Source organism: Leptopilina boulardi, unplaced genomic scaffold (genome assembly GCF_019393585.1).
Source record: "Leptopilina boulardi isolate dan_hultmark-lab unplaced genomic scaffold, ZJU_Lbou_2.1 LbouV2_69, whole genome shotgun sequence".
In the NCBI taxonomy this organism is placed as follows: domain Eukaryota; kingdom Metazoa; phylum Arthropoda; class Insecta; order Hymenoptera; family Figitidae; genus Leptopilina; species Leptopilina boulardi.
Window position 1 is genome coordinate 474,338 of NW_026138015.1, and position 24,175 is coordinate 498,512.

Below are 24,175 nucleotides of genomic sequence, written 5' to 3' on the forward strand. Positions count from 1 at the left end.
TTGGTGTATGATTTCATGTAGGAACTTATGATGTTGTTTCCACATTGAAATCTATGTCAATTCCTACAGTATTTCCTATAATTTTTCTGACATATTACTTTTCTCAATTTCCTTCATAATTAACTCACATTAAATCTTATAAAAAATATTATATGAAATTCTTAAGATTTCCTTATGTAAAATCTTACGTACAAGTTTTAATGTAGGAATCAATATGGGATTTCATGTGCATTCTTACATATGATTTCACATGGATTTAAACATAGGAAATCACATGGTATTTCATGTAGATTCTGAAATATCAACCTAAGATTTCACATGGATTTATACAGGAAACAATATAGGTTTTTATGTGGTATAATTTCAGTTGAATGCTTTATGCAGAAGGCAGTTAACAAAAATTAAAAATTATTTCATTAAAAATTAAATAATATTACTGCAATTTATCTGAAAAGAAAAAAATTTGTGCTTTGAAATACACATTCTGAGTTAAAGTCTCAGCTTATATAGTATTCAAGAATGATCTCCACTGTAAGAAAGAAAAATTATCACCATCTAGTGGCGTAACTGTGGAACTATAACGATGATCTACATCTATATTGAAATTTCTCATGTCAAACACCATGTCAATTGCCATGTCATTCCCCATGTGAAATCCTTTATAATTTTTATGAAAAATTTTCCCATGTCAAACCCCATGTGAAATCCCTTATCATTTTTTGAAAAATTTTCCTATGTCAAATCCCATGTGAAATCCTTTATCATTTTCATGATAAATTTTCCCATGTCAAACCCCATGTGAAATCCCTTATCATTTTTTTGAAAAATTTTCCTATGTCAAATCCAAAAAAATGATAAGGGATTTCACATGGTGTTTGACATAAGAAAATTTTTCATGAAAATGATAAAGGATTTCACATGTAAAATGACATGGGATTTGACATAGGAAAATTTTTCAAAAAAATGATAAGGGATTTCACATGGGGTTTGACATGGGAAAATTAATCATAAAACTAATAAAGGATTTCACATGGGAAATGACATGGGATTTAACATAGGAATATTTTTCAAAAAAATGATAAGGGATTTCACATGGGGTTTGACATGGGAAAATTTATCATAAAAATGATAAAGGATTTCACATGGGAAATGACATGGGATTTGACATAGGAAAATTTTTCAAAAAAATGATAAGGGATTTCACATGTAAAATGACATGGGATTTGACACAGGAAAATTTTTCAAAAAAATGATAAGGGATTTCACATGGGGTTTAACATGGGAAAATTTTTCATAAACATGATAAAGGATTTCACATGGGAAATGACATGGGATTTGACATAGGAAAATTTTTCAAAAAAATGATAAGGGATTTCACATGGTGTTTGACATGGGAAAATTTATCATAAAAATGATAAAGGATTTCACATGGGAAATGACATGGGATTTGACATAGGAAAATTTTTCAAAAAAATGATAAGGGATTTCACATGTAAAATGACATGGGATTTGACACAGTAAAATTTTTCAAAAAAATGATAAGAGATTTCACATAAGGTTTGACATGGGAAAATTTTTCATAAAAATGATAAAGGATTTCACATGGGAAATGACATGGGATTTGACACAGGAAAATTTTTCAAAAAAATGATAAGGGATTTCACATGGGGTTTGACATGGAAAATTTTTTATAAAAATGATAAAGAATTTCACATGGGAAATGACATGGGATTTGACATAGGAAAATTTTTCAAAAAAATGATAAGGGATTTCACATGGGGTTTGACATGGGAAAATTTTTCATAAAAATGATAAAGGATTTCACATGGGAAATGACATGGGATTTGACACAGGAAAATTTTTCAAAAAAATGATAAGGGATTTCACATGGGGTTTGACATGGAAAATTTTTCATAAAAATGATAAGGGATTTCACATGGTGTTTGACATGGGAAAATTTTTCATGAAAATGATAAAGGATTTCACATGGGAAATGACATGGGATTTGACATAGGAAAATTTTTCAAAAAAATGATAAGGGATTTCACATGTAAAATGACATGGGATTTGACACAGTAAAATTTTTCAAAAAAATGATAAGAGATTTCACATAAGGTTTGACATGGGAAAATTTTTCATAAAAATGATAAAGGATTTCACATGGGAAATGACATGGGATTTGACACAGGAAAATTTTTCAAAAAAATGATAAGGGATTTCACATGGTGTTTGACATGGGAAAATTTATCATAAAAATGATAAAGGATTTCACATGGGAAATGACATGGGATTTGACATAGGAAAATTTTTCAAAAAAATGATAAGGGATTTCACATGGGGTTTGACATGGGAAAATTTTTCATAAAAATGATAAAGGATTTCACATGGGAAATGACATGGGATTTGACACAGGAAAATTTTTCAAAAAAATGATAAGAGATTTCACATAAGGTTTGACATGGGAAAATTTTTCATAACAATGATAAAGGATTTCACATGGGAAATGACATGGGATTTGACACAGGAAAATTTTTCAAAAAAATGATAAGGGATTTCACATGGGGTTTGACATGGAAAAATTTTTCATAAAAATGATAAAGGATTTCACATGGGAAATGACATGGGATTTGACATAGGAAAATTTTTCAAAAAAATGATAAGGGATTTCACATGTAAAATGACATGGGATTTGACACAGGAAAATTTTTCAAAAAAATGATAAGGGATTTCACATGGGGTTTGACATGGGAAAATTTTTCATAAACATGATAAAGGATTTCACATGGGAAATGACATGGGATTTGACATAGGAAAATTTTTCAAAAAAATGATAAGGGATTTCACATGGTGTTTGACATGGGAAAATTTATCATAAAAATGATAAAGGATTTCACATGGGAAATGACATGGGATTTGACATAGGAAAATTTTTCAAAAAAATGATAAGGGATTTCACATGTAAAATGACATGGGATTTGACACAGTAAAATTTTTCAAAAAAATGATAAGAGATTTCACATAAGGTTTGACATGGGAAAATTTTTCATAAAAATGATAAAGGATTTCACATGGGAAATGACATGGGATTTGACACAGGAAAATTTTTCAAAAAAATGATAAGGGATTTCACATGGGGTTTGACATGGAAAATTTTTTATAAAAATGATAAAGGATTTCACATGGGAAATGACATGGGATTTGACATAGGAAAATTTTTCAAAAAACTGATAAGGGATTTCACATGGGGTTTGACATGGGAAAATTTTTCATAAAAATGATGAAGGATTTCACATGGGAAATGACATGGGATTTAACATAGGAATATTTTTCAAAAAAATGATAAGGGATTTCACATGGGGTTTGACATGGGAAAATTTATCATAAAAGTTATAAAGGATTTCACATGGAGAATGACATGGGAATTGACATGGTGTTTGACATGGGAAATTTCAATATAGATGTAGATCATCGTTATAGTTCCACAGTTACGCCACTAAATGGTGATAATTTTTCTTTCTCACATTTGAGATCATTCTTGAATACTATATAAGCTGAGACTTTAACTCAGAATGTGTATTTCAAAGCACAAATTTTTTTCTTTTCAAATAAATTGCAGTAATATTATTTAATTTTTACACTGAAAAAAATTCCTAACCCCCGTATGCCAGGAATTGACTAATTTTCCTGGTTACGAGAGGAACCCACTAGGCAATCTTGGTCAAAGTTAATTTCGACAATTAGTTGGAATGACTAGGGAAGCTTATCGGAATAACCAGGTATCTTAGTTACATTGGCTAGAATCACTTTGACTAATTAAACTTTAGCAAAATTGACTATAGATACATGTCATATTAACCAAACATCTTAGTTAATATAACTAGTAAACAAGGAGTCAATTCTACTAAATCGACTTCAACAATATTAACCAAGTTACATAACTAAATTGACTAGGATTCTTGGTTACGCTGACTAGATTTAAAGTTACTATGGTTAATAGTCATTAATGCAAAGCAAATTTTTTTCAGTGTAATTTTTGTTAACTGCCTTCTGCATAAAGCATTCAACTGAAATTATACCACATAAAAACCTATATTGTTTCCTGTATAAATCCATGTGAAATCTTAGGTTGATATTTCAGAATCTACATGAAATCCCATGTGATTTCCTATGTTTAAATCCATGTGAAATCATATGTAAGAATGCACATGAAATCCCATATTGATTCCTACATTAAAACTTGTACGTAAGATTTTACATAAGGAAATCTTAAGAATTTCATATAATATTTTTTATAAGATTTGATGTGAGTTAATTATGAAGGAAATTGAGAAAAGTAATATGTCAGAAAAATTATAGGAAATACTGTAGGAATTGACATAGATTTTAATGTGGAAACAACATCATAAATTCCTACATGAAATCATACACCAAATCGTGTCCGAATTTCATATATGATTTCACATGGAATTCCATGTGGATTCCTATGTGGACCTAGGATTTCATAACAGTTTTTATAAAGGAACCTATATGGAATCATATATAGGATCCCATGTGGGGATTTTCAATAGGGTATTTTGGTGCTAAAAATAAATTATTCTCATCAAATAAAAGAAATAATAATAATTAATAATAACCTCAAAGTGTAGATAACTTTTTCTTTAATTAATCCTTTTTATAATAAACGGTCAATTAACTTTATTGTCAAATCAGTAATAATAATTATTAAAATTAGGATAATTAGTTACATATTAAATGATAAATAATTAAAATAATCAAGGAAAATAAGAAGAACGTTATAATACTTTCTCATTTTCACTTTCACTAAAAAATATTTTTACAATTTTAAATTATTTAACTTAGATTAAAAGATTTCTATATTCTCAGTCACTTATACTGTTTTTTTAATTTTTTTATACACACAGTGAGAATGGAAAAGTAAAAAAAAATTTCGAAAAAATAAAAAGAAAGTAAAAATGAGAGTGAGAATACGAATGTAAAAAAAAAATTTTTAAAGCTTTTAAAACCTTTATTAAAATTAAAACCGCATCGATTAACGTTTTGGCAAACCTTACACTATAAAATATTTAAGAGTTATTGACGTTTTAACTGCCGAAATTTTGAAAAACATTATTTTTAAATTTTTTGATTAAAAAATTTTATGTATCTCTTAAACTATCATAACCAGCTTAAATGATTAATTTTAAAAATGCATCAATTAAGATTAGAAAAGGACCTTAGAAGCAAACGAATTATAGGTTATGTTTACGATATTTTTACCTTGATCAAGTTTCTTTTTCTTTATGTAAACTTCAAATCTGTTTTTTTTTAATATTTTGAATGTAATAAAGACTTAAATGTCAATAGTTGCTTGATCCTCTTCGTGAATTTTCATTTAAAAATTTCGAAACAAAACCTATAATTTTTTGGCTTCTAAGGTCCGTTTATTCAAAGCGCGTCACAATAATATTCTCCGCAGATTTTCTCGCAAAATATTTGATAGATTGAGCTAAAATTTTTTGGAGAACTTAAAAATAGAATAAGCAATCGCAGATATGTGCCATATCATTAATATTTTATTTAAAAATTTTTTTTTCAAAAATGGCATATGTTGAGGAAAATTCAATACGACTGCAATACGATTTTAGTCATTTTAACAAACGTTTTCAAATATTACGCGAGTTATTAACATTTTAAAAAAAGAAAATTTTTGAAAAACATTACTTAAATTTTTCATTTCAAAATCTTTATGTAACCATTAATTTATCATAGCCTACTTTTTAATTGACGTTTCAAAAAACAAAAAATTTGATAAACTTTACTTTTTAAAATTTTTTATTTAAAAATCTTTATGAAACTTTTTAAAAACTCATATCACGACAAAGTTATTAATGTTTAAATATCAATAATTAAAAAAAAAACACGATTCAAAAATTTTCAATTTAAAAATCTCTATGAAACCTTTAGAATACTATTTTTTATTTGCTCATAAAAAATTCATACCTCAAAGGATTAACTGTAAGCCATAGTATAGAGGATGAAGGATAAAATAAAGTGACTCTTTTTTTAAAACGAATGAGTTGGTCAATTTATTTATATACGTGTTTTTTTCACTAAAAACCGATAACAATTTCAAGTATCCTCTCTGTGGATTGTGGGCATAATTTAATATATATATATATATATATACTTATATTTTTTTAGCGAAGCTCTTAAAAGTAATATACTCTTATTTCTAAAATATCACCTCCTACCGCTGCGTCGATTGGCCAATTAATTTTATATATTTATTTATTTATTTATTTATATATATGCAAACGACTGAAACTTGCAATTTAAAATTACAATTTTAGTCACGAGGCAAAAATTTATACAATATTCACGATAAAATATGATTTAAAAGGGAATAACATTGAAATATGACTTTCGTGGGGGGGGGGGATTTGAGGTTATGATGGCCAATCGTCGAAGCCGAAGCTACGCAAGAGGTATCGCTTTGGATTTTACAATCTAAAATATATTAACTAGATTTTTTTTTTGTTTTTTATCCTGAAAATACGATTTCACGATTCGATTCGGTTATTAGTTATTCTATTTAGCAAAGTTCATGATAGTAAAATATCCTTCATATACTACGATTAAATAGATATAATCTTCGTAATAATAACAGTTTTATATAAGAAAATAAAGGTAAGCAACCGGAGCGCAAAGACGCCGACTTAGGCTATATATTATTAAATACATTTCCGTTTTCGCTCTCAAGTTTCACTCCTTTATATTCACTTTTTTTTATGTATAATTATTTTTTTTTTCCTTTTGTCAGCCTTCTAAACTCTAAAAAGTATTGCACCGATTGCACATACATATACCTTTTTTTTTGTTTGTTTGTTATTTTTTTTATTTACAAAAGTGAGCATCGGCACAACATATAACAGTAACCGTACACATTAATTTATGTGTACGGTGTTAAAAATACTGATTTTCGACGAATCAAATCGTCCAATACATTATTATTATTATTATTTATTAGTTCCGAGTCCGAATTAGCTTTTGACGCTAAAATAGTTGCGCGCGCAACACTTATATTGCGCGCGCAGATGGATCGCTAATTTGGACTTTACACTTTTTAATAAGCAGTCAGCCAACTTTTGCAATCGTAAAATATATTCACAAACATAAATATTTTTTTTTGCACAAAGTCGTTGTGGGATAAATTTGAAGTCAATCAGTTCTATTTAGAAGAAAAAATCATACTTTTCTCTTATATAATAATAAAACGAAAGCTTTTTTTTTACAATTTTTATATCAATATTTGATTTTTCTCCAAAAATTGCTTTTTAGCTCGTGAATATTTTCGAAAAAGGATTTTTTTAAATTTCAATTTTAATATTGACTTGGAGAAGTGTGGAAAAAAAATTGTCATTGACTTTTATAAATAGAAATACACATTGACTTTTAGTGATGCCTTTTTTTTGGTTTTGAGCAAATTAGCATTTTTGGAAAAAATTCACGAGCATTAAATAATAAAGTTCATATATTAGTGGAAAAAGAAATTTTTTTTTCTATTTTGAGAATAGAATTTTTGAAAGTTGTCAAAAATTATTATAAATTAATTTGAAAAGAACCAGTGAACTTCTTTTGGAAATAGATTTTTAAAAAAAAGTTAGAAATTATATTTCAGCTTTTGATATCCGGGAATTTATTTATTTTTTTTTTGTATTTACTAGATTGATTTTTAAGTTTGTCTAGTTGAGAACACTGTGCGTAACATAGAGAGTAGATGGTGGGGAGCGTACGAATACCAATCACAGTGCTTTGTTTCCCCCACCAATTTTTTTTTTCGCGCGCAATATTCTCAACTGATCTAAATTTTTATATTTGTAATTATACTCTACAACAGCCGTTTATTAATAAATCGAATAATAATTCGATCTAAATATATCTTTTCTTTAAGGGGTCAGAACAGCATTTTTTTCTCTTACATTCGATGACATTACTTCTAAGTAAGACACCACACTTTTTGTTTTGCATAAATATAATAATTTGACTCTCACAAAACATCACTGAGGTGCTGAGGTGGGGGGGGATGAATAAATTTTTTTCCAGTGTAAATAGCGTAGAGAATATATGTTACATATAGTACTTGAAATGATTGACGACATTGATGATTGCCTGTGTGATTTTTTTTTTTAGTTAAAGCCTATAGGTACAGACTCATATTTAATATTTTATAAATATCGGTTTTTGCATTTTTTTTTTTTACATTTTTAACAGGGTAACGATGATCGATTTGATGCGAATCGATCGGATTAAACTTGAATACAACTATATTCCAACGCGAATTGAACACGTGGTATACAACAATTTCGTCGAGTGACGAAGGAGGTAATTTTTTTTATACACTTTTAAAATGTCTCATAATGCATGCGAATTTTCTAAATTTTTTTTTTGCGCGAATATAAAGCTCTTTTACATGAAAAAGATTAGAGAACACTGCAGAGTTTTGTTTTTTTTTTCTTGGCGGAATTATTATTTGAGGAAGAACTACGAAACATCACGAATTTTTTTTTTTTTATAGCCCAGGAAATATTTTTCTACTTTTACTAAATTGTAAGTGCGGTTTTTTTAAAAAAGAGAAAGAAAGAGAGAGAGAGAGAGAATAGAAGTCATTGTCAGTGCTCTCAAGGAGATATGTGATTTTTTTTAGAGAATTGGAAAATAATTTTTTTATAAAATATTTTTAGGGCAGCATGGCATTTTAAAACTATTACTAGTATGCGTATTTATTTTAATTAATAATTTATAGTTATTATTATTAGTAATTTTAATCGGTAGATATAGTTTTTAGTTTGTAAATTGCCTTCGATTTTGGTGTATTATTTTTTTTCTCTAGTGATTAGGTTGAGAACACTGCGCGCGCAACTTGTGGAGAGAAGTGGGAAGAGTGCGACTACCAATAGCGTGACGTTTACCCCCTCCCAAAGTGTGCGCGCGTATTATTCTCAACTTACACTTAACACCAATAATAAAATTTGAAATGTTTCATGTGCGCATTTCATGATAACATTTTATTATAATATTTTTTGATCTTCTTTTGATAAATATCATAAAAATGATAATCATTTTTTTTTACTTTTTTATAATTAGCGAATAAAATATTCCAACTTTTTCTCCTGTCAATCAATTTTTTTTATGTTTATTTTCATGTACTTAAAATTATCATTAGTTTGTCAGTTTTTTTTAAATATTTTAAAATCGTAACTTAATGTTCAGTCACAGTTTTTAAAAAAAATTAAATTTATTATTAAAAAATTTTTAAATTCAATCATTAAATTGCACAATTATTATTGATTATAACATTTCGTCTCTGATTTAATATTCAGTCAACAATATTAAATAACTAATTTTTTTTTGTTGTTAATTATTAAACATTAGAAATATATTTAATTTAAAATTTCAACAAATATATAGAGATTTTACAATTGTTTCTATAATTAATAGAATTTTTATTATTGGCACATTTGACAGTGATAAAATGAAAACAGTTCTTGTTTAAAATTCTGTAACTAATTGTAAGAAGGACATTTTTAAAATTAATTATTTTTGTTACTCTATTAAAAAATACCTAAAAATATATTTTTTTCTTTTTAGATCTTTTTTTTAAAATAACAAAAGAGTTTTTTTTTTAAATTTTTAACAGTATAATAAAATAAAAAAATCATTAAATAAAATAATAAAATATGTCTTACAAAAAAAGTAATACATTAATATATTTAATTGTAGAATTTAATATAGAGTAAAATGTAACATTTAATAATTAAAATAAGTAATAAAATATTTAATAGTAACTTTTTCCGACAAGACTTAACGATTTTTATTAAAATATTTTTAGCAAAGAAATTAATTTCAAATAAATCTATTTATTGAGAAAATAAATGTTATTGTTGAAAATAAAATCTTATTAAAAGAAATAATTATTAATAAAAGAAAATTCATTCATTTTATCAAATAAGTAATTATTTTAGGCGGTTATTGCATGAAGAAGTCTGTTCAGTATATACTAGCACCATTCTTTTTTTTAACAATATTTTGTATCAAAAACTTGATTGAATCGCTCAGAGGAACTTTTGATAGTTTTTTTTTTTTTGGCAATAATTAAAAATTTGTAATTTTTATTATATAATAATTAGCAAAGAGAAAGTGGAATTCTTTGGGTTTCTAAAATATTTGCAATTTATAAAAAAAATTTTTTAATTTATCGTCGTTAAGTCGTTGTTATACTTTGTCGACAAAATTTGAATTTAAAATTTTTTTTTTTTGGATTTCTCGCGGTTTCTTCTGTTTTTTTTTCGTTTGCACTTTTTCTCAAAGGCACGAAGTGTAACACAACCGTTACCTTCTTTTAACTCACAGAGTCTACTTTGATCTTTTAAAAATGGTTTTTTACCATTTTTTTTTCCCAAATATTTTACAATTGCCTCCTTGTTTTTTTTTTTTAGTCCAGGGGCAAATAAAATCAATTAATTCTCCATTATATAGTGAATTCTCATATTACAAATCATGAAAATTAATTAAATTTTTTTCACCCTTGGAATTTATTATTAAATCGTTTGCATTTTTTATTTTTTTATTTTCTTTTTATCTCTGTATATTTTTCACGCGAAAATTCTAGATTTTTTTTTTCAAATGCATCTATAGACAAAAATTTATTGGAAATTTTTTTGTTTTTGCAATCTTATTTGAAAATTCTACTCACACAAGTGTTTTTTTTCTCTCTCCCTTTTCTTTCGCTACTTTCGCTTTACGTTTATAATTATTTTGTTTTCAACGATTATTTCATAAATGAGCGACGCCTGCCAATATATATAGAGAATATCGAAAATGTTGATCTCAATTTTTCATAAAGTAGCATCAATTGTTTTTTTTCTTTTTGAAGAGAAGTAAATTTTATGCATTTTTAAAGATTGAAGATTGTCCCATGCCAGGTTTACTAGCTTTCGACCTTAAAATTTAGTCTAAACCGACAGTTACGTGGAAGTTTGCGATGAGTGGTCAGGATGATAATATCGAAGTCCATTTATCTGGAACGCAAAAAAAAAAAAAAAAAAATTAATTATTTTCGCTATCAGACAAAATATTGTGAGAGATTATTGTAATCGAAAAAAAAGATTTAAAAAAAATAAAAATTTGTTTTTCCATTTAATAGTTAATTATTTTTTATTTTTTTCTACTTCAAATTATTAAATAGTAAAAAAAATTAATTATAAATATTATTCGAATTGATTCTTAAATAGAAAATTTTTTTCTTTTTTCTTCTTTTCCTATCAAAAAATTGACAAATTTTTTTTTTTGGGGAAAAGAAGAAAACTCACCGTCATGTCATATTCGGTTATATATGCAGGTATCTCTAATTCATTTGGTGACATGACTTCATAAAGATATTCCACACCAGGTAGATTATGAACTTTTTGCTTTATCGCTGGCGCCATAAATGTTGTGAACCACCACGTCATCATCTGCAAAAATATCGAGGTCATGAATTTATTTTCGACTCGTTTTATATAAATTAGTATACCCTGCAGCTAAAATTAACTATTTATTTTCTTCAATTTGTGCTTTTCTTAAATATACGCAAAACTTTCAACGCGTTCATTTAAAAATAGATTTATTACAATATTTATTTTCATATTTATATCGAATATTCCTGTGTGCACCCACTATAACAGGAAACATCAATACATTTCATATATATATATTAAAAAGAGAGAGAAAAAAAAACATTTACTACGTCCATGTAACATTCTATTAAATTATTATCTATTTATATATTTTCAATTTATTTCATTGACTAAAAAAATTAAATCAATAATTTCAATGACATAAAAATATTTCTTCTTCATTCATAAATTTCATATAATGTAAAATTCCATCTAAAATGAAATTCATTAAATAATTTCATAAAATAAATTTTAATTTGTAAATCGAACCGAAATTGTTTGTCGTATAGTGTCTCGTCTCTTTAATAATATACACGTAGCTTTCGATAAGAGATTCTATTCAAAATGATGTAATAATATCAAACATGACGTTGTTAATGAAAAGAGTCAAATAACCTGGTTCTTCCTTTTTTTTTTTTTATCTCATAAGTCTCGGAGCTTTATGTAAATGATTGTTTTTAAACTCGCCAAGTGAATAAAAACCTGATATGAAACTGTATATATATTTTTTTTTCTATAACAAGTTACAACTGGTATTTCTAGACAAGTTGTCACGGAAGTTGAACAATAACAAAAAGAAACCTTAAAAATCAGATTATTTTCAATTATATAATTATTTTTTTTTTTGTGAAAAATTATTTTCTATTTCGGAATTGTAAATTGTTAATTCATTGCAAAATTATTTTATAAAAGACATTATTATTATTACTATTAACCAACCTTTGTCCAGAAAGTTGGATGCACGATGTAAAAGTGCTTCAGATTTTTTTTGTATCTAGAAGAAGAGAAAAAAGATTATTGCAAACAATGACAGTAATAATATACGTTGACATTAATTAACCTTTAGACACGAAAAAAACAGATTTCTTTTGCTGAAGGTTTGGAGGATTTTTTTTACTATTGGAGGTTATGTTATGTAAAAAGATGATTTTTTTTTGCCAAAATGATCGTTATATCTTTTAAAAGTAGTGTTATTAATTTTTAAAATCCATTTTATAATATTTAAAAAGCTTTTCCCATTGAAAACCCTCAAGCGACGAGTTTCAAAGCGATTTTGTTCGTTTTTAAAAAATTTGTCAGCCATATTGGATCTACCATTTTGAATTTTATAAATCTGACCTCAAGATCATAATCAGCGACCCCGAAAACCCCCGAGTAACAAGTTTGAAGCAATTTTATGTACATTTTGACTTTTGGCAAAGAAATTGGTTTTCCTGGCTCACTGTACAGAAGCCGTAACGAAATTTTTGGTAAAAAATTATTTTTTTTTTGATATAACACAACCTCCAGAATAGCTAAAGAAAAACATTTTTTTTACAATTAGGTTAGACTTAAAATATCTGAAAAACTTTACATTATATAGTAATTACGGAACAAAATTCTGATTTAGAACGTGAAAAATTTTCGTGGAAGTATAGTCAGCCTATGTAATTATAATCATAATTATAATAATAGTAAAAATGATAATTATTATTATATCGGCGAAAGACGGAGAGTGGTAGCCTGACATCCTAAAACTATTGAAGACGTTGGTTGACCCATTAAAAATGGGGACTGATCTATATTAAGATAGATCTAGCTAAGATAAGCTAGCAATAGTCCATCATTCAGAAACAGGCACTTTGATCAATGTCGACAAGGTGATGATAGGCTGGATTAATTCTAGAATTAGTGATACAATCGAAGTGATTAGGTGTCTCAACTACAGACGTCTAACAAGAAACTACAATGAAGCCAGGAAGAATACAAGAATGAAAAAGATCATCAATGACCCTAGAAGTAAATTCCGTCCAATTTATAAAGTCACCAAATTGAAAAAAAAGAGCTGTGTTTTCTTTTTGGTCAAAATATTAAATGTTCTGATACAGACTACCAGAAATAAACTAGTGGATAAACTGCTGATTAGTGAGCAGTAAAAGAAGCAAGGATTATCTATCTAGTTTCAGGATGCTTCAAAAATATCATGAATCCAAATATATGGCCCGTATCACACCTTCGATGATTTCCTCTAAACTGACAACTGTGGAGGTTTAGGTGTTCGTAGGTACAGCTGCAATTTTTGCCTAAGCAAAACCCTTGGAAAATTCGATGCCGAAATTGGTTTAGTTAAAGAAAGCATTAGATCTTTAGGTGAAGTTGTTCTAATTACAAAAGACTTCAACAAGTCGCCAAAATGTGGAGAAACTCGTAAAGCAAAATGGAAATCCTTGTCACCGAAATGGGTACAGCGAATGAACTAGTGATGTTGACCGAGGCACAGAATTTACATTTTGACTTGGAGAATCAGGACCTATTTTCGATTTGACAATTGCTTCCACATGCTCGACCCTCTGAATAAAAGAATAGAAGGTACTGGAGGAAGAAACCGTGATAGACTAAAGATACATTTTAGGAGTACTCTGCCTTTTATCAGGAAAAGGCCTTCTTGGAAAAGGAGAATAAAATGGCAGATACTGATGGAGTTTCGTAGAACAGTTGTACATTATCGACGAACTTAAATGGGAGAATTCTTACCTCAGAAGAGAATGTCACTCGGCAAGGAGAAAATGTACCCATTTATAAAAAAAACCACGATCTGTGGAGGGAAAAGTGGCATAAATCCAGGAAAATCTTCAACCACGTCGTAAAAGATAATCCTACGTTGTTGTTGAATGCATAAAGCCAGGCAAATCTTCAAGCACGTCGTAAAATATATGTGTACGTTGTTACTAAATGCATAAAGCCAGGAGTACTTTAAGGATATGCTTCAAGCATATCGTGAAATGCCTACGCTATTGTTGAATGCATCTAATTGGAGAATAAAATAACATCCAATGTTTAACTATCTGGTTTAACTATCTGTCTAGGTTGACCCACTCTAGCACTTCAGGACCTTATTACCACAGTCCCCTTTAGATAGCCTGATAGATGATTGCAGACTGTAAGTCAAAGAGATAAGATTATTACTAAGTGGTGGCAAGGCAAAAAACCCCTATTCTGAACAATCCAAATTGGGTCCTAAAAATTGTTAGGTTGCTGCGAAATCTGGGTTTAGAAAGGATTATATTCACTACGTAGAATAGAAATAGGACAATTTAAAAAGGGTAACCACGACTTCGAAATGACAAAGCGCCCAACGAGATCCTAAAAAAGGTGACCTATACCTATCGAGAGCTTCTTCTGAACATCATTAACATATTACTAAAAGTTGAAGAGTTCTTCAGTGATTGGAATTCGATTCTTCATATCAAAGAAATTAAATTTCTATTAGATAAAGTCAAGTCGTTTAGATTAATTTGCTTATTGAATACGATGGGTAAAGTTCTAGATGATATGGTTCTGCAGATACTTTAAGATCTGGTAGACGAAAACAGTCTCTCCTAATAAACAAATGACAGACATTTGCCAAAATAATGCATGTCGTTTTATCGAAGAAATTAATGAAGCTGTTGAAAAATCTATGGAATAAGATAACAATTTTTTAAGAATTATATTGCCTGAGTGGTTTAATAAATTGATCAAAAATGATATAAGGAAAAGGAACAAATAAGGTAAAAAAGTTTCTCTCCATCTTAGGACTGGTTTGACCCAAAAGCTGGTCACTATGTTGTTACAATTACGTATCCAGATTTTGGGTCGTGGCTAACTTTTAGGTCGTACCAATCTTAAGGTGGTTAGGAACTGGCAAAGTATAAAGCACCACAAGTAGAAATTTAATTTCAGAAAGAAGTGTGGTTTTGGGTGGGTAATAATCTATTAGTATCTAATATCTGCCGTTTAAGTAGACTTTCAAGGGTTTTGCAGATTTTTTACTTAACTCATCAGTAATAATAATATTAAGAGTAATAATATTAATAACAATAATAATAACAATAATAATTTACTTGTAAGGAAGTACGTTGTAGACTTCTCGAAGCCAACTTAGACTAGGATAGTTATTGTTGGTAGTCAATGTGTGAAAGTAGGCAATCACATAATCTCCTTTAACGATAGGATCCAGAAGCTGAATCAGGTACAATAAGGCCTGAAAGCAAAATGGCAAATTATTATTGAGAACAAGGTCTAAGCATTTGTCGAGGTCTTTTTAGTTTAAGTGCTCTTTACAAGAAGGCTTAATAAATTCGTTGTTATATTGCTGGAGGCTGTGCCCAATACAAATAAATATAGGACAATTGCTGTCAAGAGCAGAGCACTCTTTATTAAACTCTTAATCTAATTCATAAATTCTCAACAGGGTGTCTACTTCTCAATTCGGACATTTCCTAGAGAATAAAAAAAAATATCGATATCGTCGCCTCTTATTGATATAATTCTTATTAAAATACCATGTTTCTTATTGATTTTTTCGTGCAATATGATTCTTGATATTTCAGTGTAAAACAATTTCTATTTAAAAATTAATTCAGAAATAATTCACGTTTAGTGTAATAGGTTACTGGCTAGGTTTGTATTACTATGTTACAGATTTCTACACAACAGATAAACTTGCAACAATATTGGAAATATTGCCTTTGTTTCTAAAATTGTTCTGATATTTTAGGTTTCGTGGAGTTGTAAAGGTTTGTTAGGATAAATTGGCTATGAATAATGAGAGTAGAACATATTTAAAATTAAAGCATTCTACTTGTATTTTGATCCGATTTGGATTATTTTGAACACAAGGTTTGAAGTTTGAAACTATTCATCAAACAGTTAAATAGTACTGTTCAACTTTCCTTCCAATAGCGTTAACATCACAAAGTAACCTAATACAAGTGCTACAAGCTTAATGCATCTATACGTAAAGTCCATTAATATATAACTGAATTGCATCTAAAGCTAAAACTATTAGTGTAAATTTTAACTTGGTTTTCGTCTACTAAAAATTAATTTGTCATTCGGATTTCCCATAGATTGAGCTAAAATTTGTTTTGAAGAAGTCTAAAGATAATGCAAAAGTTTTTATATTTTATTGAATCAATATAAACAATTTGTAAATTTATAGAAAACGTGATTGTAAAAACTCACATCACTGTTCATAATTTCTAGTAATGTTAAAATATTTTATCATATAATTAATTCAATAAAATATCAACATTTTTACAAAACACTGACCATTCTGTATTTTAAACTTCTCCACAAAGAAAATCAATTAAGTATTTTATGAAAAATCCAGAACGACAACATTGCAGCGATCACGTCACCTAACTTGTACGTTGCTAGCTCATTTCCTTGATGGAATTATCTGATCTTTTGGTTAATAAGCGAATATTTAAGATAGATTTTTCTTTACTGTCTCAATGATCGTTTTACTTTAAATTGCAAAATTTCTACACTGTAAAAAGAAAATCTTATTTTAAGATGAGTCTTAAATTCATCAGTACTAGCCATAATGTATTTAAATTCAAATTGCATATAAATTCATTGCTTAGATTCAGCAAGGGCTGTCTTAAAAATGTTGCCTTTTAAAATAAGACACCATTTCTGTCTTAAAATAAGACTTTCTTTTTACTGTGTAGCTGTAGAACCAAAATGGTGTTTCATACTAGATGATGAATAAATTTAATTTTTTGGTGAACTAACAATTGGACTACAGAATTCAAAAATCATTAAAATCACACAAAGGAAAATTTGTCTTTTTGTAAAAAAAAAAAAAAAAAAAAAAAAATTGAAAATAACTTTTTATGAAAAACAATACTTTTTTTTAAACAATAGTCTGAATAATTCTTTTTTCAAATGGTATTTCTAGTTTACAACAGTTTGCTAAAAATCACTAATTCATAAAATTGAGAAAATAATTTTTTTCTTTAAATGAAGGAAATTAAAAATTAGATAACTTAATAGGAAAATAAAAGAATGACAAAAATGTTTCCATTGTTTAGATAATTAATTGTTATACTTTAGGTTATACAATTGGCACAACTGATAGGAATCAAATCTCGTAACATGCAATGCATAGTTGGTTTCACTCTTTACTTTGTGTGTATATATAGTTATTTATTGTGAATTGTGCGACTAGTGTTGTAATAAAAACTTATTTCCTCAATTTTTTTTTCATAAACATTGTCTTCACTTATATTTACTAAAATCAATAAAAAAAAATATTGTATTCTTAATAAGTGGAATTCTCACACGTGTTGTAGAAGAAAAATGTTTCAAATATTTTTTATGCCGACAAAGAATTGTTTTTTTTTTTTTTTTTTGAAAAAGAAAAAATTTCCTTGTATGCCCATTAAATATTTAATAGTGGAGTATATTTTTCTATTTATAAAATAATAAAACAGAATCTATAATAAAATTTAGATTACTAACAAAAGATAATTAACTAGATTAACTTAGTTTCCCTTGTAGAATAATCGATTTTGTTTCTAATACGTAAAATAAAACTGCACCTTTATTAGATGAGAAATAATTTTTTTTTTTTATCATACACTGCCTTTGGAAATTGTCGGCTAACGCGATCACTATCAAAAAAACACGTCTTCAACTCGCGGCATAAATTAGTAAAATTGTCGTAAAAATTTAAAAATTATCATCATTTTGTCCAAAAAATTCAAAAAATTGATAAATCAGATTTTTAATTATACCTGAGGAATTTGTAAATATTTTTTAACTTTTTTGGTCTTAAATTAAAACTGTGATTCTAGTGATGATTTCACATAAATTTTAAATGTTTTCAATAATTTTTATAAATTCTGCCACTAGTTGAATGTAGTCTACGAAAAAAAGGAGAAAATACTGATTTTTTTCCAAATCAGATAAAATTTCCAAAAGATTTAAATTTTTTATTTCATTTCTCCTTTTTCTTTTTTGAGTTTAATCTTCTTGGAAAATTGAAAATAGTAAAAAGGGCCAACCACCGACCTTGTGTTACTGACACATACGAGAATTAAACGAAGTCTATTTCCAGGCGTGTTAAAATCGATCTGTCGCCAGCCAAGCACATCTTTCTGTGTATGTGTATTATAGTCGTAAATGCAAGTTCTACTATTATAATGTATATTTAATTTTTTATATTTTAAACTGCGAAAATAATTAAATACGTTTTTTTGCCCCCAATTTATGAATCCAAACAATACAAAATAAAATTTAGCAAAAAAAAAAAAAATTCAAAATATTTGATTAAAGAAATTGATAAGAATTGATAAAATCATTTGTGATTACAAATACAAATAAGCAAATTTGCTTATTATATAAATATTGTTGATTTTATTTTGTTTTATTGAGAAAATTCATATTATGATAAATTTTCATTGCGTGATTCACACAATATCTAAGAATTAAAATTGCTTTTGCCAAAAAGATGAAAATAATTATTTATGCTTTCTTGTCAACATTGGATATGTTATTAAAATTATTCATAAATAAATATTATTATCCAAGAATTTAATTTAAATTTTAAGATTAGTCATTGCTTTTATTTTTTAATGTAAAAAACTTAAAATTTATAAAACTCTTTAAATTTAAATTAGTGAGAATTCGATCACTGAATGAAATTAATAAAAAATTTCCCATAAAATTTTAATCATTTTTCACTAAAATTTTAGTAAAAAAAAAACTATTAAAAAAATATTACTAAATCAAATAGTAATATTTTACTAAAATTTTAGTAATAAATAACTAAAAATTAGTAGAAATCATTAATTCAAATTTAGAGACATTGTGAAAAATTTTATATAAAATTTAATTAAATATTTATATTTACCTTGTCGAGATTGATATTATTAGCCGGGAACCATTTGCCCACAAATACGACAACAGGTCGTCCTTGTCGATCGGTTCCACTTTGATAAAGACAACCAATTCCAGAAATTTCTGAAAGGTCTTCCATTTTGGCACGTCGGAGAAGTCTCTCGTACCTAGAATAAAAATAATATTATTTTTTTTAAATTATTCGACAATAGCGAAAATTTTATTTCTTACATTTCATAAAAAAGTTAAATTTTTAAAAAATTTTATTTTATAGATTAAAACTAAAAAAAAAAAATTGTGCAAAATAAACCAGGCATGGAAATATAGATTTTAATCGAAAATCGAAAATAATATTCGGAATCGATTTCTAATCAACTTAGAAAATGTCGATTAACTTCGATTTTTAATCGATTTCTAATCGATTTAGAAAATCTCGATAAAATTCGATTTTTGCCACATAAATAATGGATCGATTAATCGTTAATCGTTTTTGTTAATATATTTTTTGTTTTTATTTAAAAATTTCGTTTAAAAAATAACATGCTTAAAATAAATCTTATAGTAAATAATTAGAATTTTGTTTTAATTTAAAAATTATTTAACAAATTAAGAAAATAGAAAAAACGATTTATTTCGCTGGAGAACATTTTTTTTTTGTTACTATTAAAAAAAACCGCTGAGCTCAGCTATAATATAGTTGCAAAACATAGAAATACATGAGACGATAATTAAAAACGTATTATTCTGTTTTTTTTTCAAGACTAAATGAGAAGTTAATTTAAATTATACACTTTTTTTGCTCATATTTTCTTTAAGTTATTATTAATTAATTGAACATCATTTATTAATGAACTTAATTTTTCCATCAGTCTATAAATTATGTTTAATTGAATAATTATTAGCTAAAATTCAACTCAAAAAATGTGTAATAAACTTAAAAAAAAAATTGTATCAGAAAAATAAAATTTTTTTCAAATTATGCAATATAAAAATAAATTCAAAATTGTCCAATTAAAAAAATCTGCAATTTTTTCGAAATAGTAAAAAAAATTTTTTATTTTGTCAAAACATGTTTGCTTTTAGTTTTACTATCTTAAAATAGACCGTTAAAACTTTATTTACCTCCCAAATAAATAAAACGGATGTAAAAAAGAAGTAACTGTCATTTTAAAAAAATAGTTATGAACTGCGCCAAAAAAATTTTTTTATGTGAAATATTTTCATTGTTATTACGTTGTATAAAAAATATCAGTATTATTTTAAATATCGTTTATTTTTTATTTATTGTTAATTATTTTTATTTATTTTGAATTTTATTATTATTTTTCATATTTTCATTCGTTTCATAAACAAAAAAAAAAAAAAAAAAATATTAAACACTGAGGAAGAAAATGTAAAATCTTAAAATGACCAACTACTTTTAAAAATGCACTTTTTACTGATGACAAATTAAGAACAAAAAACCTTGAACTTCACTCAAGTTGTTCTTGTCTCCTTATAACAAAGTTCACGGCTTCCGTCAAAAAAGAAAATTTAATAAAATATTCACTAACATCACACTATAAACATAAAAATTTGATAATTTTAATTAAATTTATTTCTTAAATTCACAAATAATTTTTTTTTTTTTTTAATCACTGAATCCAAGAAAAACATTTTCTATTCTTTGTTTTATCAAAAAAAAAAAAAAATTGTCACAGAATTACCTAATTTTCTTCATTATTATTATTCAAATAACAAGAAAAATTAAAGAGTTTTATTTTTTTTTAACTTGTGTATATAAATTTAAAAAAAAATTTATATTCACAAAATTGTTTACACAATGCGGAAATATAATCAACGCGCGCACCTGATCATTCCATATGAGAAACTTATGATCTTTGTCGATTTAATTATGAGAACAGTGAATATATACACAAGCAGTTGCTTCTTTATCATCGGTAGCTTATCTTTTATATTTATAAGTCGTACAAAGATGGAGAGAGCGCGATTTCATATGAAAGTCATATTAATTAAGGAAATTTTGATGACATTTTCTTCCGTTGTAAAGGTCGCGGCGAAATACAGTTTTTACCACGCGATTCAAATTGACGTAAATAAATTCCAAGATAAATTCGATAAGAAAGAGGTTAAAAAACTTGATGTAAAAAAATTTTAACAGTAAGAAATTTTCATAAAAAATAAGTGAAATTTGAAAATGTTAATTATTTTGTCTTGCATCAATTTTTAAAACAGAACAAAATAATTTACCTCAAAATGTAACAGATAAAAGTTAAAAGCAAATAGTAACTTTAAAAGTTATTGAAATGATTTAAAACTTTGGTAAATTCATGTCCTATATAAGGTTATCAAATTTCTAAAATTTTAGCTTATTTCAAAATAATTTGTAAAAGCTTGTAGTCGTTGAAGTTTTGATATTTTTAATTCACATTTACTTTTTTCAATGTTATTTTCAAATTTTTATAATAATGTCAAAATTTTACAAATTTTGATTTTTTATACAGTAAAATTATAGAAAATGTTGTTTTGTTTTTTTTTTTTTTCAAGCACCACTTTTTTCTTATAAAATTGTCATTTTAATGAGCTAAAATTTTCGTTATTTGTTACCCACATATAGAACAACAATTTACCAAAGTTTCAAGACAATTCAATAAATTTTGAAAATTTTTGACGAATTTGAAAGGAGTCGTGCTTATAATACGTCACGCAATTTTTACCCTTTTTTACCCCCCCCCTACCCCATGTCATACTTGGTTCCATACATTAACACCATTTTTTCTATTGGTCGTTACAAATCTCTAGACCCCCCACTCCCCTTGTTTGCGTGACGTATTATGTTCACGACCCCAAAATGACCGTATTGCTTAAAATGGAAAAACTTTAATTTCTACACCCACGTACAATTTTGTTTTCAAATTAGTTAAAACTTTAGTGATTTTTAATCCACATATTGAATTAAAATTTACCAAAGTTTCAAGTAAATTCAATAAAATTTGATTTTTCAACTGTAACGTTTGTAATTGAAAGAATCAATATTTAGCTCGCCGAGCCAGGGTTCGTTTTGATTTCAGGATGCCAAAAAAATAATAATAATGGGTTAATTACAAACTGATAACAAATTATTTATTTACACGATATATTTACAGGTGTCGAAAATTATACAGGCGTAACCGGTAAATCGCGGAAGTCGGTTTCAAACAACTTTTGTAGGCGTCTATCGCGATGCGTTGAGCCGCGGAATCGAGAATCAGCATCAATCTGGTAACGTCGCATATTTTAGGCCGCGCATTAACGAAATCGGCTTCAACTCGCTGCGATTACCCGTGGAATCAATTGTAATACTGCCTAAAAATCCGCGATATACTAGTGAACTACGAGTAAAACTCGTATTCTAATTATACAAAGAGTAAAACTCTAAGTATATCTAAAAACGGAGATAAAACGGAAAATCTACTTTAAAATTCGTGAATACAAAAATTACGTTACTATACATTTTGATACGTTACTTTACGATTCGTAACTGTATATTACGTTACTTCACATTACATTACTATACATTATCATACTTTACATTTTATTACTATACATTTCGTTACGTTACTTTACACTATATACATTAAAAACCGATAAAATGTTCAACGGGTAAAACCCGTCGATCAAGAGTAAAACTCTGGGAATATGGCTCCTTAGGGGTAAAACCCCTAGTCAGGTGGGTAAGACCCTCGTGAACTCCGTGTAGCGCGAGAGTAACAGTTCTCAGTGGGAGCGCAGCTTATATAGCCGTTCGGTAGGCTGAGCGTACGCGAGAGAGCTCCTAGCGATGCGGCCCGCACGGCGAAATCGGGTACTACGTTACAGTGCTCCGCAGTCGGTAACCTGTTTATCGACACATGATAATACAATTTAGTATAAATATTTATCAGCCGATTTCTAACTATCATTACACAACTAGTACTACGTTCAAAGAAAAATGCCCTATGAAAAAAAGAGAATAGAAAGTTTATAATATAAAATATTTTGATCTTCCTATATTTCATTTTTGTTTACTACAATAAATTTACAAAAAATATTGACAAATTCTAGAGAAAAATAACAATAAAGTTAAATCAAACATAATAATACTGAATTTATTAATGTAAATAGATTTTCAGTAAAAAAAAAGAATTTTTTCTTAATTAATCACATATCTATAAAATATTCTTAAAGGCCAGGTCCAAATGAGGCAGCGCCATCTATATTGAAACTAAAATTTGGGAAAATTTCCAACAGCCTTTTCTTGAAAACAAGAAGGTAAAATGCTTTTTTTATGGATAATTGATTATTAGCAAAGAAATACACCAGCTAAAACTTTTTTTGGGTTAAAATGATGAAAAAAATTTCATATGTCAATAAATTAAATATGAGCATTTTTTTCACAAAAACTGTAACAGTACTTTCTCAGAAATTACAATCAAAAATGCAATTTCCATTTGGAAAATTAATAAACGCTAAAAAATACACCACCTAAGATTTATCAATCACGAAAATAACAAAAAAAAAGTTTTTTAACATAACATATTTTACTAATTATGACAGCCGTTTTGCAGGTTATATATGTCACCAGACGTTTCGCGATTTTGCCGAAAGGAGGAGATTGGCGCTGTTACTAACCACCTGAAATACATAATCTACCAAAAGGCTGTCACAATTATTAGTAAAACAGTATCAATATGTTAAATATTTAAAAAACTTTTTTGTTGTTATTTTCGTGATTGGTAAATCTTAGGTGGTGTATTTTTTAGCGAATATGAATATTATAAAAAGTGCTCAGA

At 27.1% G+C, this 24,175-nt stretch overlaps 1 protein-coding gene across 2 annotated transcripts in view; it reads right to left on the minus strand.

Annotated features, from left to right (window-relative positions):
* Window positions 1-6,058: 6,058 nt before the first annotated feature.
* LOC127290460 (protein GDAP2 homolog) overlaps window positions 6,059-24,175 on the minus strand; it is a 70,406-nt gene continuing 52,289 nt past the window's right edge. For both annotated transcript variants that reach the window (XM_051319030.1, XM_051319029.1), the window contains exons 8-12: window positions 19,378-19,531; window positions 15,578-15,717; window positions 12,435-12,489; window positions 11,370-11,513; window positions 6,059-11,078 (exon numbers count right to left, since the gene is read on the minus strand). In XM_051319030.1, the coding sequence (XP_051174987.1) occupies window positions 11,025-11,078; window positions 11,370-11,513; window positions 12,435-12,489; window positions 15,578-15,717; window positions 19,378-19,531 (547 nt within the window). In that variant the 3' untranslated portion in view covers window positions 6,059-11,024. The remainder of the gene's footprint in view (window positions 11,079-11,369; window positions 11,514-12,434; window positions 12,490-15,577; window positions 15,718-19,377; window positions 19,532-24,175) is intronic.